The sequence below is a fragment of the Poecilia reticulata genome, linkage group LG10 (genome assembly GCF_000633615.1).
Source record: "Poecilia reticulata strain Guanapo linkage group LG10, Guppy_female_1.0+MT, whole genome shotgun sequence".
Lineage (NCBI taxonomy): Eukaryota > Metazoa > Chordata > Actinopteri > Cyprinodontiformes > Poeciliidae > Poecilia > Poecilia reticulata.
In genome coordinates, this window is record NC_024340.1 from 17703906 (window position 1) to 17723018 (window position 19113).

The 19113-nt window shown below is 38.5% G+C and overlaps 1 protein-coding gene across 9 annotated transcripts in view; it reads right to left on the bottom strand.

Annotated features, from left to right (window-relative positions):
- diaph2 (diaphanous-related formin 2) overlaps positions 1-19113 on the bottom strand; it is a 450956-nt gene that overhangs the window by 263261 nt on the left and 168582 nt on the right. For all 9 annotated transcript variants that reach the window (XM_008420583.2, XM_008420582.2, XM_017307147.1 and 6 more), the window contains one exon: positions 13941-14055. In XM_008420583.2, coding sequence (XP_008418805.1) covers positions 13941-14055 — 115 coding nt within the window. The remainder of the gene's footprint in view (positions 1-13940; positions 14056-19113) is intronic.

Here is a 19113-nt window from a genome sequence, read left to right on the forward strand (position 1 = left end):
ACCGCTGTGAATGCTTTGGAGAATATTAGAAGAGTGAGGCAAACTGCAATCCTGCAAACGCGCACAACAATTAACCTCAGAGAATTTTCCTGTGCCCTCGTTCCTGCCTGACATCGGTGCTCATTAAGGTCCGCTACTCAGTAAGTCATTAAAACACACAACAAAAGAAAGAAACAAAAGAAAAAGGCCTCAGGATCATTAACAACAACTGCAGGTATTTGTCTCCTCCGTTTTAACTTCGGGGAGTTTAAAAAGAGGAATTTTCTTTTCGCCCTTCTGGAAGGTGGACCACCAGCGTCAGGGGCAGAGTAATAGCCTACAAGGTGACCGATGTGCACCTGTCTTTCCTTTGCCTTCACTAAACAGCAGGGCATCTAATTACATTGCAGGGGCTTTCACACGTTCAATTATAGATACAGTTGTAGCAGATTTGTAACACATAAATGCTGCTTACTTGCAAAAAAATGTCCCAGTTTCCTCAGGATGGATAAGCTGACGAAAATCTACAAGTTAAGGTTATTTCCTTGGCCATATTGTAGGAACTAATCACTCATCTGGAATGACTGTCCAGGTGAGTTACACTAAACTGGAGTCTATGGTAAACCTAGGAACGTCCTGCTCTTTCTGACACTCCCCTGAAACTCCAAGGTCGCTTTTTGGGTAAATAGGCGGCACTTTGTACGAGTAAGCAGCATTAAGACACCCTGGCACAAAAGATTCATGGACTCTTCAAACATGAATGAATGAATCAAAGCAGCACTCAGGATGTGTGTTTGATGGGAGAATTACATTAAAGCATGATAAACAGCTGAAAAAGTAATTTTGCATAATAGCCCCATTCAATCTTTTTCTAATTCATTTTAGCAGCCATTGAGAAATGTATTTACTATTTGCTTCATATTGGTTTAATGCTCACATCATGTCTAGTCGTATATGTTGGACCAAAAAGGCATCAACAATGTATGTTGAATGAGATGCTAATTACCAACATGCTAATTTGTCATGTGTCTCAGTGAGTCATTGAGCTGCTGTTTGTGGTGTGAAGATACTAATGATTGCCATGATGCTTAAATATTTAACGAGAAAAGATTATCCCCCCCTGACATTGACATAATATCTCAAGCCTGTATGAAAAAGCTGAGAAATGTGTCTAAGCAAATGCTGGATATACCAGAAGATATACAGATGCTGAAACATCTTGGGGATTGTGACACTTCATAATGTAGCCATCAAATCAGCCCCCCTCCACATGAAATGCAAGCAAAATATTTGCAGGATATTTAAAGAAAAACTCAAGTCTGAAGTGACTTGTAGGAAACTTCCTCACAAGCTTAACTCTCCATTTCAGTACAGCTCAATTTGATTAAAAAAATTGTAATATAAACGGCACATTTTCTTTGCTTCAGATATAAAATATTTAATGATTTCCTCCACTTAGTGTAATTAAAATTAAAATCAAGCTGTATCAATCCTCGAAGGTTAATTTATCTTACACGGCGAGTCTGTGGCGTGTTTCTATCCTGGGGATGCCTGTGGCCTCATGAAGGTTAATAAGCTGCTTTGCCTCAGTCGTAGCTTGGATTGGGATAGAGTGGAAAAGTTAAAAAGAGAGGCCAGGAGAGCAAAAGCACCTTAATGCAAATCCCCAAACTCAAACTAATCTTGTCAAGTCTTCAAAACCTCTGGTTACTTATTTAAGCCGTTTCCAGGCATGTGTGGACCTGTACTCTCTATGGAGCCAAACACTTATACACAAGTTCAACATCAGTCAGCCCTTCTATAGCAGAGAGCACCAGAGGTCAGGGGTCTGGGTATAATGCGGAGATGATGAAACACCTTCTGGAATACATTGTTCAGCTGTCTGCACGCCCACTCTGGATTTTAATGTTAACTGAGCCGGTGTTGCACTTTAATGCACTTGATTTGATGTTACATGCTGGGATATACCCGTATACGTTGTAAAAGCAAACGCTTAATTCCCATGACCCCGCTTCCATCCTGAAGTGTTACTGATATACTTGCCTTTCACTTGTGTGTGTAGGTGGAGCAAAAGTGCAATAGCAGTGCAACACCAGCCAAGTACACACAGTTTTACTATTTCTGATGGCTGACTGTGGTAGCACCGAAGCATCATGCTGTGCAGAATTTATTCATGTTTTTGCATCGTTCCAACCATGTACATGTGTTTACTAAAACATAACGAGGGAAAAACAAGTTTGAAAAACATTTTTAAATTGGGAGATTCTGAATAGTTTCCCCCCTGCTGCTACAACTCCAACTAAAATTCACAACCCATCAACAGTTTAATCTCTATACGTTCATCCACTGCATCTTACGGAAGAGGATTAGGGCCACCGAAAAAAAAAGGAAAGAAATCTGACTTTAAATCTCAGAATTCTGACTTTAATCTAAGAATTCTGACTTTAAAGTCAGATTTTTTTTTTTTTTTTTCGGTGGCCCTAATCCTCTTCCGTAGTATCTATATTGATTATATTCTTAAATTTACTGTATAACGTCCTAGGCAGTAGTGTTTTATCCTAATAAAGTGTTTAATAACAGAAAGTACCACATCTGGGCAATTAAGTTTAAAGCTTCAATTACAGTTAGTCTACTGTAATTCTTCAGCTGTCTTTTGTTTATTTTACTTGTAAAACAAGGAATATTAGGCATGTTTCGATCACTTGTTGTAGTTGATCATAATGAAAAAAACAGGACAGAATATATACAAAATTATTGTTTTTCACATGGGCAAATGGAAAATACTATTTCTTAACCTTTGCAAGAGTGAACTTGCCAAAATACTAAAATATTTACAACGCATTCCAAGGTGACGATTGCATATTACCATAAAATAAAAATAATTATCGCTATAGCAACAGCAACACATTGTAAGCTAAATTCAATATGGACGAAAGCAATGTCCAGCTGTCACCAAGCTCATCTAGAGCCAAACTCCAGCAGTCTGACTTTGGACAATTCCCTTGGAGTGTCACTGCTTCTTAGTGTTTTCTTTTTTTTGTCGTATTTTTTTGCATTTTGTTTTTTTCTGTTTTGGTTTAAGGCGACTGTGGAGCTCCACCTGTAATCAGACAGCTCTGTCTAGCTTACTTCTCAAGCTCTCTCGTCTGCGCGGTAATTTACCTCGCAGTGGTGCGAGAGGTCTTGATTATTTATATTCACGGAGGCACCATCTTGAACACAAAGAATTCAGGTTGTTTACCCATCCTCCAAGTGCCATCACAGGTCCTCTCTTCCCCCTCCGTGCTGCTCTTTTTCTCTGCTCTCTTCCTGCCCGGCTGTGGGAATGTCAACCCCCCCGGCCTATTTAAAGACCACAAACCAATTCCACCACGGAGGCTCAAAGACAAATTAAACTTAATGCCATGTAACCAACTCAGCCTGCAACTGTGCACTGTCAGGCACAGTGCTAGCCAGCAGAGAAATGGGGACTTGTGGGCACCTTTTTGATCAGTGTGCAAATCACGAGTCGACATGGAGTCAAATAAGAAGCGCTTCTGGAGATCGGAGCTAGACGACGAAACCAGCAGAGTTTCAGTTCGATCTTGCTTAAAGTGACATAAAAAATGCAGCATGTGGTTGATTTGTAATGGCTTGAAAAACAAATCTTCTGCACTCCTGTAAAAGAAAGAAGAAGACCAACTGCTTAGGTGAAACAATAGCGATCGACCCCTGAAATTAATAAATAGAAATAAAAGGAGACACTGCTGAGAGTCAATGGATTACTGAGAATGAATGTATGAAAAAAGGCGTAAAAGCTGCATAAATGCCTTCATTTCTCTAAGATACATTTTCTTATGAGAACCATTTTAATATTTTAGGCAATTTTTATCAATACTAAATTTTTAAGAAATGAATAAACGAACAAAAGTGCCACAACTCTCTAAAGTGACAAAACTTTTTAATTTCCTCCTTATAGCATTTAAAATGTCCAATGAAACGCAGCAAGCCATCCATGAAGAGAAAAGTGAGCCATTACACATCAAGTATTCCCTATAAAACTCTCTGCTCTCGTACTCTTATTTCTGAGCTTGGATTAGATATGCACTCCATATTCTGCTGCCTGGAATCAGGGGGCTTCTTTAATGAAGCTCCATTGGGGCTTTTTCATGCGAAAAGCTCCAGTGACAGTGTTGAAATTGTCCTCGTCTTAAAGGCAAGACCTATTGTTAATGAGCATCCCATCACTCAATTAGGCAGGCTCATATACACCGTCTGTGCAGATGACACATAGAATGATGCACTACGAGGGCAAGCAAAGAGAAATGCTTGAAGGTAAACATTTTTTTTTAAATATATTACGGTGGTATTACACTGATACAGATTCTTATTTATTAGGGCAATGGAAATATATTATCTGAGACATAAAGTTGCATCAGTAAATGTCAGGGAATGTTAATAGAGGTAGAAGACAGCCAACATTGCTTATTATGAAAACTAGGCATATATATAAAAAGGGGAACTTTAGCATTTGCAATTCAAACCAGATATTCATATACACTGTATAAAAAGACACACAACCTCTTTTTAACCTCACTGTCTGACAAATAGGTCAGACTTTTTATGATTTAGGTCAGTTAGAATTACATAAAAGGATTTTTAAAAGTTGGGTGCCAGAATAATAAGTGTCATAAAATGCATTTCAACAGTAAGAGAAAGCCAAGATGATGAAGTCATAGTTTTGTAGACTTCCACACAGTTCACAGCATTTAAAATACTTAAAATCAACCTTTCAGGAGGAAAGTTTATTCATTTTCTAACCAGTATGCCTGCTGCAGATCCTGCTGCTGACTGAAGTTATCAATTTTCAGAATTAGTCAGGGGTTAAAATAAACAATCAGGAAAGAAAAAGGTAATTTCTAAAATATGTAGAAATATTCCGCTGTTTATTAAAGGTGTGTGTGTGAGAGAGAGAAGTTCAGCAGAGGAAGGATAGAATAGTACAGATGCTAAGTTTTCCCTTTTGTGGTCCATCCTCTGTCATGAAGCATGCTGAATGTTTAGGAGTGATTGTGAGGACTTAGTTAGTGATGAGCACCACTAACTAACAGTTTCAGTAACCTTAGAGCACTAATCCTAAAGTCTGACAACAACATGGTATTTAGAGGAAGCTAAAGTGCTTTTTTTAAACCATGTTGATACCCACCATGTGTCAATGACACAACATGTGTTGTATCAGCCTCCACAGGATCAAATGTGTTGTTGCACATCAACCTGCATTGGTGCTCTTCAGGAAGTGATTCTCTGACACAGACCTTTCACTCATGGTTTCAGTTTTATAGGTGTTGAGTTTTGCCTGAACACGTCAGGGTTTTGATCAGAAAGCATGCTGGAAACCATTGGAACTAAAGGCTGTTCTTGTTTGGCGATACATCCTAGGTACAGAATGAATCTAGTTTACTGAACGTGAAGACAGGAAATGGAACTGCTGTGTTTTCACCCACTTCAAAATAAGAGCATGAATATAAGCATCTAACTACTTGAATAATACTTAACAGTTGATTTATCAAAATTTATCAAAACTAATCAACTTAACAGTCAAACTTTATTCAAATGAAAGATTACAAAAGAGCCAAGTAATGGAAAGCTAAGTGTGCTACATTTTTCAAAGTTAGCAAAACGCTAAAGTGCTAAATGAAAAATGTGCTCTGCTATTAGAGTATTAGCAGATTAGTGGAAATGTGGCCACCACTGGGATCTATATTTGTAAGAAGACACACAGAAAAACTTACCCCGCTAATCACGGTATACAACACCGAAGAATATTTAAAATGTCTACCTTATCATTTTCAGTCTTTTTTTTTTACACACAGTGTAATAATAATATATTGTAGTATATAATATATAGTAATATATATATTGTCAATGCGGTTCCTGTATTCTTATTTATCATGAATCAGAATAGCTTCCAACAGCTATAAGAAGGTTACATTGATTTTTAATAAAAATGACTGTAAATGGGTAAAAAGTAAAGACAAAATGTAATCTTAGCAGAAAAAAGTACTTTAGCTCATAAGAGGACTAAAAGAATTACAAACATATTAAAGAGAAACTGGCATGTCTCCATTTTCTGCTTTGTAAAACCAAAGGGAGCAGACATTAAGTATCAAAACAAAATATTTAGTTTCACAGGCAATATTTATTTTTTAAGAGACAGATTTCATGAATATTACACCGTACACCTGAAGAGACATAAAAGTTAGCAGGGTGTAGAGTTGGGAGGCTGAAAGCGGCAGGTATCAAAGACAGCTAATATTCAGAGGGCTAAAGTTAAAGTGCACCGCGATAGCCGGAATGGCTCTCATCTGAGAAGAGAAGATTAAAATCAGTGGGACATCGCAGCGAAGCAATATGAAGTGGGAAAGAGAGGAAATTTCTCTCTAACATACACTCCCTCACTCTCACACAGATGGGCGCCCACACACACACATAATATAACCTCCTACAATAAACTAATTACTCGTCGTTAATATTTAAGAGCCTAATTTCCATTCATATGTAATATATTAAAAACGTGCAGGGATAAGCAAAGAAAAGGGCTGACCCTGAGATATTCACAGCAAGCTAACTGCTCCAAACAGAGAGAAATGAACATCAGAGTGTTTTCTGTTTTATTGAGACAAATGTCTCCTGCCTGCACTAGCAATTAATGGCCTCCCTTTTAAAATGTGGAAAATGGTACAATTTGAGGCCTTCCCTTTTTTTCCCCAAATGGGATAATAGCCTCTTTGCCTTGTTTTAGGCAGTAATGGACTTTAAATGCAGAATGTGTGACTCGCTGCTTTAGAGACGAAAAAAGGTTATCGGATTTATTTAGTAAAACGTAGCATCTCTTTTTTCAGGCATTGAAGACAGATTGTGAAAAGGTTAAAGGGTAAAATTATGAGCATTTAGACGAGACCAAAACTGATAAACAATAACAACAAGAGGGGGAGTCCTTCCCCGAGGCTGGCCTCTAATCCAAACTCTTAAAAGCAATATGGCTCCCCACCCAGGGTGTCATGTGAAAAGGGGAGACTTCAATTGTGAACCCGGCTTGAGTCAATAACATCTCTAATTTTCTGCATATCTTCTTTAGTTATGCTGTAGATTGTCAGAAATATTTTTCACATAGCCAAAACTTTACTTTTAGACTGCGGTAAATATGAAAATAGATTTACAATTTAGATTTAAAATAGATTTAGTCTCAACTTTGCTGAAAGTATGGATGTGTACAATAATTTTAAATTGTAAACAACACTTTTTGGTTGGTTTTATATAAATTCAGGATTTATTTAGTTTATACTTTGTCATAAAATATTTGTTTTTAATTATATATTATATTTTTTAACATTATGTCTTTTCTCCGGCTGCTAGTGCAGATTAGTATTACTTTAGCGATTTATGTATTTATTTATGTAAGCAGTCCCCTCCAGGTCACAATTAAAGCTAAAGTCATCACTAAGTAGAGGGGCCCTTTCTCAATTAACACAATCAATAATAAACAGTCTTATTCTTCTGGGAGAACATGGCAGGCCATCAAGGCTAACACCCAAACATGTTGACAAAATAATATACTTAAAGCTCATTAACATACACAAGCGCTAAAACAAGGCAGACTATCCCAGAGTGGATTGCACTGTCTCTTGAGTTAAGCTTAAACTCATTAAACTGAGACCCCTATTAATCTGCAGCTAAAAAGACAGAGCTTCAATAAAAGTAGTTTTTCAAGAGCGACGAGCTACTCAAAACATGTCTTATTTTATTTTTTCACCAAGACATGTTGTTGATGAATTAATAAAGCTTAATGGGATTAAAATATTCTGAGAAGCATTCATCTGTGCAACAGTTTGCTTCGTTTCTCACTGTTTTTTGTGGACTGAACGGGCGCTTCGGGGACCAAGCCGCACATTCTGCTGGTTAGCATCAGCTTTCCCTGACTGAGAGGTGGCAGGGAGTCATGTGAGGTGGCCGACCACGCAAGAGTGTGTTTGATCCAGCGACCAGGTCAGCCCTGATGTTAACAGAGTTATTAGGCGACCTATTAGGGAGAGTCAGGGAGGCGGCTAAACCCCCCACTGATTCCATCATTACTGCCGTTGTTGCAGGGTCATTACCACCCTGCTGCTGGGGCTTTGTAGCAGGGATTGAGAATCTGCTGGTGTCTTCACCACACCGGCTCAGTGGGGAGAGTTAGAGTGTGGGGGTTGAGTTGTGGGAACAATGATAAAGGAAAACGGGAGTCGAAGTGAGCAAAACTACTGAAGGATTTGATCATATCCCTTGGTGTGAAGGGGAGGATGATTGTGCAGCCATCACTTAAAGTAAGGCTTTAGCCAAGTTACATTTTCAGAGATGACCTTTAGAGCAGCAACACAGTGGGGTGAGGGAAAACATGGTGTTAAGGTAAAATCTACAACAAAAAAGCGAGAACAAAGTAGAAAAGATTTTTAGAGTTGTCGCAATTAAAATTTTGGCTTTTTGCTACATATTTTCGGTTTTTGGTGTGATCTGACCTGGTGATCCACATTTAGACTATTACTGTTTCATTTTCTAACAATCATAACACATAGCAGCAAAACATATTCATTGGTAGGGCAAGTAGTGTGAATTGCAGGAGTCTCCAAATTTATTTGCAGCATTTGTTACTGATATTTATCTGATTTTTATTAAACTCAAAAAAGCATTTTATAGTTCTTTAACGAATTATGTACAAGGACTAAGACCACATCCAGGGAAAGGCTGAACAACTCAAATTAGTAAATGTTAGAATGTGTGACATGATCAAGGCAACCTTCTAAAGAGACTGGGACCACAAACTTGATTAATGAGAGATTAAACTGTTAAGGACTGGTTTCTTTCCATTTGCCGGGGACTGTTTCACCCACTGGACCGTATGGGGGCTAACACTATATGCTTAAAAACTGATGTGATGACGCCACAGAGCGCGGGAACTCCAGTAGCACACACCGTGATCGCACAAACCAATCCAAAGATCAGGTACATGGAGCAAGGCTCACAGACGAGAGGAATCTTTTTTTTTAGTTTTGATGCACCAAGTAAATATAAAGAAATAGAGAATTTTTTAAACATTTAGAACTGATCGAGGACAAATTAACCTTTTCCCATCTATTTTCAAATAACTATTACATATCATAATATGTTATACAAAAAAATGATAATTATTTTTATTAAAACAAGTAGAAATATTACAAATTAAAATATTTGCTGAAACAATTTAATATTTTTCAGGTTTTTGTTCACAAATCCAGAGTGAGTGTGTATCGAGAGATGCAGCTTGGTTTGCAGCTTTATTTGCCGTTAAGTCCTCCTCCCTCCTGTCCTTGTTATTTGTGCTGAGAAGCCCAGAAATCACCATCACAAAGTGGCACATGCCCTTTGTCCATCAGCAATTGATGTGGGCAATGGAGGAAACATTTTGGAGGAGCGGGTGTGTGAAGTTTGCCAACATCAATCTTGTTTCAAATTGAACCGCAAAGTTACAGCTGAATGGATTGGCTTTCAAATGCAGGAGGCCATGGCTACACGGGATTCAATCCCAGAGTGAATCTGATTTGATCCCGTGAGCCATACAAAGGCACAACCCACTGATTGATAAAGCGAAGTGAGGGGAGATGAGTGAAAGGAGTAAAAAGAGACCCAAGTCAATGTGGGAGGGTGGAGCGAGCGACGGAGAGGATGGTGCGCGGAGAAAAGGAGGAAAACAGATGAGAAAGCAAAAAAAAAGGGAGAAGAAGTCTGTGAAAGGAGAATAAAATAACACTTAGCAAGACCAGGTAGTTCTACAGAGCCCATTTAATGGCTTACACACAAATTGTGAAGATGTGAGAAAGCGTGGCATTGACAGAGGGAAAATGGAGATGTCTGTCTACGATAACAGATTTTTTTTTTTTTCGTTATCTCTGTGTGTGGGTGATAACAATTTTATGATCACAAAGCACAGAGTCGCACCGGAGGTACGTCTAACCTTGACATCAGCCGCTGAGGCGTTCTTTCGACACATTTTAAAAGTTTCGCAAATAGTTTTTGCTCACAGAAAAAGGGCTTTATTTGTTAGTTACCATAGAGAAATTAAATGAAGCATTTTGTGCTTAAACAGGGCTGATGCTACAAACGAAAGCTAAAATAAGTTTAAAGTTAAAAAGAATAGACATACTTTAGATTTGCAGTAAAATATAAAATTTCTTCATAGCTCGGATTTTGTTTTCTTCCAATAAATATTCAGATAATTACTCGTATGTCAGGAAAAACCCATTTGTCCTTAATGCATAAAATCTTATTATTGTTTTATTATTTTTAGTTTTGCATGAATCTGAATTCTCCCACTTACTGAACTTCTGCATTTTGGGAGATTCAGGACATTTCGATTTTAATTCTAAGTTCGTCTTTTATTGGAATTTTCTGTTATAGACCAGCAAACTTGTGTAAGAAAAAAAAAGAGGGTGTGAATACTTTTGCAAGACCAGTGTGTGTAAGATGGACTTGCACTAGTCTTGAAATAATTTTTTGGGAGACGAGATCCTAAATCTTAGACCTGTGATGGAAAACAGAGTAAAGTTGTGCAGCATTTATTATAACGAATACAGCTGGATGTATAAATTGTGCATTTCTTAAAATGTCTGTCATATTTTTAGACAAGTACCCTGGACATATGTACTTGTGCATATGTACACATATTAAGAAGCTTAACAGCAAACTGGACTGTTTGGCATTTATTCACGAATCTTATGAGTCTAGAAAAGGTCCAAACGAGCCGCTGGAGGTAACACTTTGGAAAACAACCAACAAACGAGCGTAAGCGCCGATAACGGTCGCTGCTTTAAGCTGCTGTTCTGCCAGCTTTTACAGCATTTTCCCACAGAATTACCATCACGATTATACCAAGCACATGTAGCATGGGTGTCAACAGAAAATGTTAAAGTTATTGATAGCTAGAGAGCATCATCCATCACACTAAAACCATCGATTTCTGTTTGTCAGCCCGCTCGACTCGGCTACCCGAATATCTTAAAGTAGCATTGGCAGCATATTTCCACAGCGTCAGAGTCCCAAAGACGGACACGCTAAAGAAATAAATAAGAGCGCCACTCCTAGAAGACTGAAGCGAAGCCCGGAATCCCTCTTGATTATCATTTCTTTTCTTGGTAAAACTCATTAAACAGCAAGACCTATAAAAGCAGCAGGGGAGATGACAGTCTTGCATTCTCAGTTGTTTTAGAGGCTTCTGAGCGCAATAAGCGTCTGAAAATTGGGGGCTGTTAAAGTGATTCTTTTTTTTTCTTCTTCTTTTTATTAGTTTCTGTCACTGCCAAAGTGTTGCTTTTCAACAATGCCAGTAACAAGCACGAATCCCAAGGAGGGCGGAGATAACAGAAGTCTTTTTTGCTGCATTTTCTGAGGGCAGCTCTGTGGGGAAGGCATTTACACCTGCTTGCCTCATCTTTCACAATACACTAGGCCCCCAAAGTGTGCTTTACTTATAAATATCCACATCTTGTGGCAAAGATGGAACCATAAAAAGCAAAAGAATAGCTAACAAGTCATGTATGGGTGTGTGTATGTGTGTTTTTTTGGAAAAGGACAAATATATCATACAAATAGAGTCAGTTTACACCTGTGATTTCAAGTTAAATCAGTAGAAAGGCTTCCTGGCGTGTCTTTTTATAAAACTAAATCCTCAGGAGGTAATTCTGAATGGTTTGGTCTTGCCAGCTAAAAGCCTAAACACATTTTTACCTTCACCAGCTTCAGCTCAGAGTTAAAGAAAGACTCCATGCAAACAGTTATGATAACTACCCAGGAGATTTGTTGACAAAACCAACCATAAATTCAATGCATTTGACTATTCAGCATGAATCATGAAACGCACAGGAGGAAAACAAATGAACTACTCCCTCATTTTAGGTAAACCCGTCTTAGCAGGCTTTCAGAGCGGCACCAGCTACATCAAAGCCCGTCTCGCTGACTTTCAAGTCCGCAACTCCACTGACGGGGTGATGAGGAGGGAGGGTGTCGGGGTGTTCAAACATTAAACAGCATTTTTCATTCATGAGAAAATCATGTTCTGTTTCAACAATAGAGGGAAAAAAGGGCTGATTCAGTCAAGTCGCTGCAGGGGTAATTGATAGGGATCCAGCGGAGGTAACTCCCAGGGGAAATGCTGGATCATGAATTCCTACCATGCCAGCGGGAACACGGACGATCTATTGAGGCTTCTTTTTTTTTTTTTTTCCCACAAACCCCAGTGGGCAAGAAAGTGAAGTTAATAAAGAATATAAAAGGGCATCTGAAGCTGAAGTACAGCCATGTGTTGCAGAACTACAAATATTTAACTGGCTTTTGGATTCAGAGCCTATCTGAAAAATGTATCTCAGATGTAAAGTAAATACCTGAAACACAACCTCGGTAAATACAAAATGTAGTTTTTAAATAATAAGTTCATTTAGGGGGGGAAGGTGCCCATATCGACATGGCCCTATCCAACTTTCCTCCAAACCATAATATTCATTACAGTGAGTTTTTCATCAGGCAGATTCTGATCTCATTCCAGACTCACAGAAGTCAATCAGAACCTGACAACAACATGAAATAGGCTAAAAAAATAACCTAAATAACAGATTAAAACAATCAATATCTTTGGTGTTGAGTTAATGTGTCTATTTATTCAATAATTTAGAGGTAAAAAACGTTTTTTGAACTGAAAATGTTGCTATTTTTTTTTAAATACATAGCTTTTGATGACAATGTAATTATTTAAAACTCTGGAATTAAATTGATTACAAGTTTTAATAGAATCCCACCACTAATATCTATATCTGCGAAGAGAAAGACGGTAGACGAATCAACATCTCACAGATATCTTTTTGGTGTGTTTCTGTGAAGACTAGGAATTGTATGACTGCCAGGCCCTGGTCCTGCTCCCACTTCATTAGGCATTGCAACAACTGTTCTTTCCAAGCCACATCCTCTTTCCATCTGTATCACTCTGGAAAATCACCTTGCGGCAGCCCAGCGAAAATTGCTGTTCATTTCACAGTAGCAAAAAAAGGAAATGAGTCTAGTTTGTGGACCTGGAGGCTGTGAAAGAGGCAGAGCAAGAAACTGCTGGCAGGCTGACTGGTGTCCAAACAAACGCTGGGCATAAGAAAAAACTTGCAGGATTCTGTATAGTTATGTCCACACACGCTGACAGAGCTCAGATTTGACTCTTCTGCGCTTGACAGGGTTGACTTTTCCCCTCCCACTGTTGCTAGAATTAGAGGGGTGTACATACTGTCAAAGCAGTGGAAAACAATCAAATTGTCATGGGGGGATACATCAAGCGCTCTCAAACACCCTCTTCCACTATAAAAAAAAAACAAAGAAAAGCTCTGCATTGCAACTCTTATCCATAAGCAAGTTGGGTTCCTCGTTGTGTATCTGAGAAACAAACTGGCTGCGACAAGTAAACTCCCAGAGCTTCCTTCAAAGCCTCACATCCACCCTGATAGAAGATTGGCCTACTGGGCTGGAAAAGGCAAGAAGCAAACCAAGCATAGCTGCCACGTGCAAAAGTTCAAGATTGTGCTAAAAAAAAAAAGGATGATAAAAAGAAAAAAACAAAAAACAAAAACAGATCTGCAACAGCTCAATGGACACAAAAATCTAATGCAACGCGAAGCTCGGTGACGATTTATGCTTTCTTTTAAGGAAAAGCAGGCTAAATGGGATGTCTGACACAAACAAAAACATTTAAACCCAAAGCATGCAGTGAAGATATTAGAAATAAACGCTTTGATTTAGAATAATTAACATCTAAGTGGGGAAAAAATGTGTTGCCACAAGATCAAAGTATACCTTGGCAACCATCGCCTTAGAGGCCAAATGAAGCATGCGTGAGAAGATTAATTAAGGGTGCGGTGGAGAGAGATGACACCTCTTACCTTTACTCTGTGAGGAGAAGCACAAGGAGAGCTGAGCAAATAGGTCAGGGTTTTCAAACTTCTCTTCTTTGACTTTGATCCAGAAGCAATTCTCTGCCATTTCCTGAGGCACTATCTGCAATGACACAAGGATTCCATTATCGCCACAATCAGAAACCGTCATTCCATCAAGCCGCCACTCAAACTTCTTCTAGCTGGAAGATAGAAGAGGTTTTGTGAGTCTTTTCCTGTGTGTGGATACACGCGTGACCTTGGGTGGCATACTGAGCACCTGAGTGGCAAACGGGACTTGCAAAAGAAAAAAGCAAACATGAAAATGTGAGGCTTGAAATTGTGAATTATTCGACTATGGTGGAGATAACGATCTTTCAACACTGTCGGGGTGAGCACAGACATGAAAGTTTCTCATTTTTTCCATTTTTTTCATCCGAGACTTGGATGAGAGAAAAATTTCTAAAAGTAACCAACCACACCGAGACAATACTTCATCAGCAGAGTGGTCCCCTGGTATTTGTGGGGCCTAGGGACCACAGCCACCTGAAAGCAGCTAAAATTCACAAATACTTCAGACCCTCTCTAAAAAGTTTTATAAATCCATATTCTAATATTTCAAACACCAAAAATACTTTTATCTGCTACATTTTTCGCCTCAGAAACTGTTTTCGCACTATCGCAGAAGCTAGCATCCACATTCTTTCTTATTTCTGATGTTGGGGGTACATCCAATCATTATGAAAGAAAATGAATTGTGCTTCTGGATTCTCTGAAAAAAGCAACCAATAGCATGTTCAAAAAGCAAACTATGTTCTTTTGTTGTTGTATTTTTCTACTTTCTAATACGATTACAAACAAACTAGATGCAGTTCAAAATTTTGCTTATGTTTGACAGCATGGTCAGGCCAAAATGCCCAAATTGGTGCTCACATTGTCAAAGTTGTGGAATGTGACGAAAATCACGTCATTTTGTTCTCAGCCTCTTGACGCCTCTATTGAACTTTTGCCTCCCTGTGTATGCAAAAGTAAACTAATGTGATACGAATTCAGAAAAGACAAAGACTAGAATGTGTGTTGGGTGAACTGGTGATCAAAACAGGCAGCGGTCATCTGAAAGTAGATGAAGTGCGTCTAGTCATTCATCTGGTGCATCTGTTGGACCAAAACACTGAACTCATCATGCTCGGTTCTAGTCCGATGCAGCCAAAGAACACATCACTAATGCCTTCTGCTCTTATTTTCAGTTTCCAGTAACATGGAAAACGAAATGAAATGTTGCAGCTCATTAGTTCCTCATCCGAAGAACTTGTGAACTAGTTAGGCATTGCGGAAAGCAAAATCTGTGAATTTCCAAAATTCACAGATTTTGGAAATCTGTGAATTTTAGTTCCACAAATACAATAAGGATACCTGACATCGCCTGTGCAGATACCCCACTGACAGTGGAGAACCATTCTTTTTCGATTCCTGACGCAAAAACTTTCTGCCGGTCTGCTAGTCCACAATGTACATTAGCATGTGTTTACTACTGTATGTTTGTGAGACGGTCACGCAGGTGGTAGCTGCGCTTTGTCGTGAAATGGGCATCAGCCAATGAAACACGGCCCTTGTGGTAAGGTCCATTAATACATGACCAGAAAAAAATTTAATTGATCTGATTCAATTTCGCGTTAATTTTTTAAATGCTCCTAAAAAAACATTACTGAAATTTAGGGGTTTAAATTTTCTGAAAATTATTGGGAATCATAAAAAGAAATTGAACTTTTTTATTCATATTATTCCTACTGCAAACTTTAAGAGAGCATTTTTTTGTGTCCAAGTGACTCAGGTTGAGAATAAATTATTAAAGGGACCTCCAAGGGCAAAAGATAAATACCCCCAGTAAGTTACAGTTATTGCAACCTAATAATACATGTGACACTACTCCTTTTCTACTACACATTCTGTAGAGAGATCCAGAAGTATTTCCTTTTGTAGCTTTTTATTGTGGCCCCAGCCTTGCATTTCACTTATTGCACTGCCACCAGCATCATCATCAAACCAGAGTAATTATGTAAAGAAAGAGTTGTAAAAACAGCACTTATGCAACGCAGACAGAGTTGCAGCTGGTACTCAACAATCGTCCTCTAGGCCGCAGAGTAATGGTGATAAATGCAAACGTGTTTGAGAGTCTTTGGCTGCGTTAATGGAGGTTTATGAAACTTCCAACACAGGCTTGGTTTCAGTGAAGCACAGATAAAGGACAACTGCACTCTGTTACTGAATGCTGTGTGGGAACAATGATCAAAGGGAGCAGCTGAAACCTCCTTCCATCCATTGTCCTCAGAGAGTTATAGGTGGGCCGGTGCCCATCTCCATGGTAACCACAGGTCACATGACCAATTACCATGCACGCACAGTCACCAGCCCTGTTTAGTCCGCTTTAACCAAACTCTAGTTTGCTTGTTTGGTTGGAAAGTCCAGTTAATTCGAATGCACAAACTCTGATGCAGACTGAAACTCTAGTTCACCTAAAAACCCAAGTCTCTGTTCAGTTGAAGTGAACTTTGATGCGGTTCGAATGCATATGTGAATGCCAGGTGGAATAGAGCCCCCTCCCAAATCAGAAAGCGAACTAAAGCAAAGGGCGCTTGTATGAAAAACAACATTTTCCCTGAACTGCATTATCTTCCGCTGTTTGTTTGGAACATCTACCAAAGACAAAAATAATAATAATAATAATAATAATAATAATAATAATAATAATAATAATAATAATAATAATAATAATAATAATCCTATACCCACTAAAATCTGGCGCCAGTCCACTTTTTTTTCTTTTTTTTACATTTCTTGAATAAGTAAGTTGCACTCAGAGTCTTTGCAGTGTCTCTGGCTCGTGTTACAGTGCCATCATACAAGGAAGGGAACAGGTTGCTCAAAGTGGTTTGTTTGACAGTGCAGTGTGAAAGCAAACTGCAGTAGCTAAAAATGTAACAAATGTTGCAATCTCCAATCGAACCAAGTGCATCGGACTATCAGGTGTGAAATCAGTCGTGCTTATGGACTGTGCTAAGAAGCTGGAGCACCCAGAGAGCACCTATACATGCAAACATAAAAACCCAAAAGGCCTAACCCCCCGACTCACTGCTCAACTAAAACTTGAAAACTTGAAGAAACAAAATAACAGGGACTCGTCTCAAATGGGGTAGTCATCCAATCCCACTACCACTGCTGCCTAATTAAGAAAAATTTAAGGGTAAATCAATATTCGCCATAAGGCAAAAATCATTATGAAGGGCTCCTTGTATGATCTCAGATGGGACTTTTCAGAGTAGAGTTTGTATATTTTCCATGACGGTGACTTTTCTTTGGGCAGTCCAACTGTCCACACAGAGTCCATGCTAGGTTAATTGGTAATTCAATCTAAACTGACTCGCAGAGTCAGTGTGTGTGTGTGTGTGTGTGTGTGTGTGTGGGTGTGTGCGTGCGTGTGTGTGTGTGTGTGGGCGTGTGTGTGTGTGTGTGTGTGTGCGTGTGCGCGTGTGTGTGGGAGAGTTTGGCTCTTTTTCTTAAGAGCTTCCCAGTTGGCCCTTTGATAGACTTGCAACCTGTCCAGGGTGTGCTCCGCCTCTCACCAGATGATACCAGGAAAGGCTCCAATCCCCTGTAGCCCTGAAGGGGATGAAGTGGGTGTGGAAAATAAATGAATATTATTGCTGTGACTGCTGCTGCTCCCACAGCCGATTTTACTGCCACTGCTGCAACCAATAACACTAACAATAATGCTGTCTTATTTAGAAAAATGCGACTCTACTAAAGCAGAAAGAACATTTTGTACTCAAGTTGTAATTGAAGAGGCCTCAGTGTAAATAACTCAGTTGATGTGAGAAAGCGGTAAAACCCGACAACATGTTTTGGTAACGATTTCTATATTGTATCCAGGCATATTTTAGAGCTAGAATACAAGAAAATGCTTTAAGTGTAAAACATAAATTACAACAAGACACCAATTGCTTTTCAAAGCGCATAGTTAAAAAGAACACTTTTCTAACACAAAAGAGCCTGATGTCTCCTAGAAGACAGAGCCCTTCTATATAGAAAAGCTGACCTGGTGCCTGGTAAGGCTTCACCTTGAAGTTAGTCACTCTCAATGACTGTAGGCAGAAAACTGACCCTTTTTTTTGGATAAATAAATTTCTACCAACAACATGTTGGCAGGATGTGTGGCTACTTATTGAAAACCCAGAAAAAAGTAAGAAAATACTTTCCTTGTAATGATTTGTACTCTTTACTGTACTTGACCTCTGTCAGTACAATTGAAAGTGGATATCCATTTAATCTGCCATTGCTTTCTCTAAAGATCACTTTGGTTTGAGAAATAGTAGTGACATGTTTTTTCTGTGTCTGAGCTAAATGAAGGAGAGAACAACAGACAGTAGCTGCCGTTTGGGAAGTTAAATGTGACTTTTTGTGGGCGGTGACATCTTATTGATGGGAAAGAAAACAATGCCTTTGAATAGTGATAGCTAGTTTTTAGCTACTTTGTAGCTTTTAGTCAACAATTGTGTTATGTACCGATACCCAAATTTTCATTTCAAACATAATTTACCAAGAGTAAATTTCCCAGCATTCTCGTTTGCCTTGTGTTCTCCGTTTTCAGTGTTTTTCTACAATTCTTATTGTTGTGCAGGAAAATTTACAGAACAATAGACAACTTCAAAACCCTGACACAAAAGAGAAGAGCGAGCTGGAAAAACGACTATATGGAACCTTGTAAAGATTTTAGTGTTTACATTTTGTATTCTCAAAATGTAAAATGTGCATCAAAATTATTTTGTTTTTTTCAATCTTCATCAAAAAACTAACATTTATATTTATTGATATATACCTAGACAGATAAATATAGTGACAGGTTTTAGATTTTTATTAATAAAGGTTTTTACTCCTGCTTCATTTCCATTACGAGCTGTTTTATGTTGTTCTATCACATAAAATGGCATGGCAAAATATGAATAATTTACTGTAATATGAATACTTTTGAATGTGCACTACAGTTTTAAACTAACTGCAAACATGGTTTTAATTCACAAAGTAAACAAGCCATTTAAAAATATGCTTTGCAGATTCTTCTGGTTATTTCTGGCCTTTAATATCTGACATTGGTCTTTTTCTGTCTAGTAATTTTGTTAATATTTTG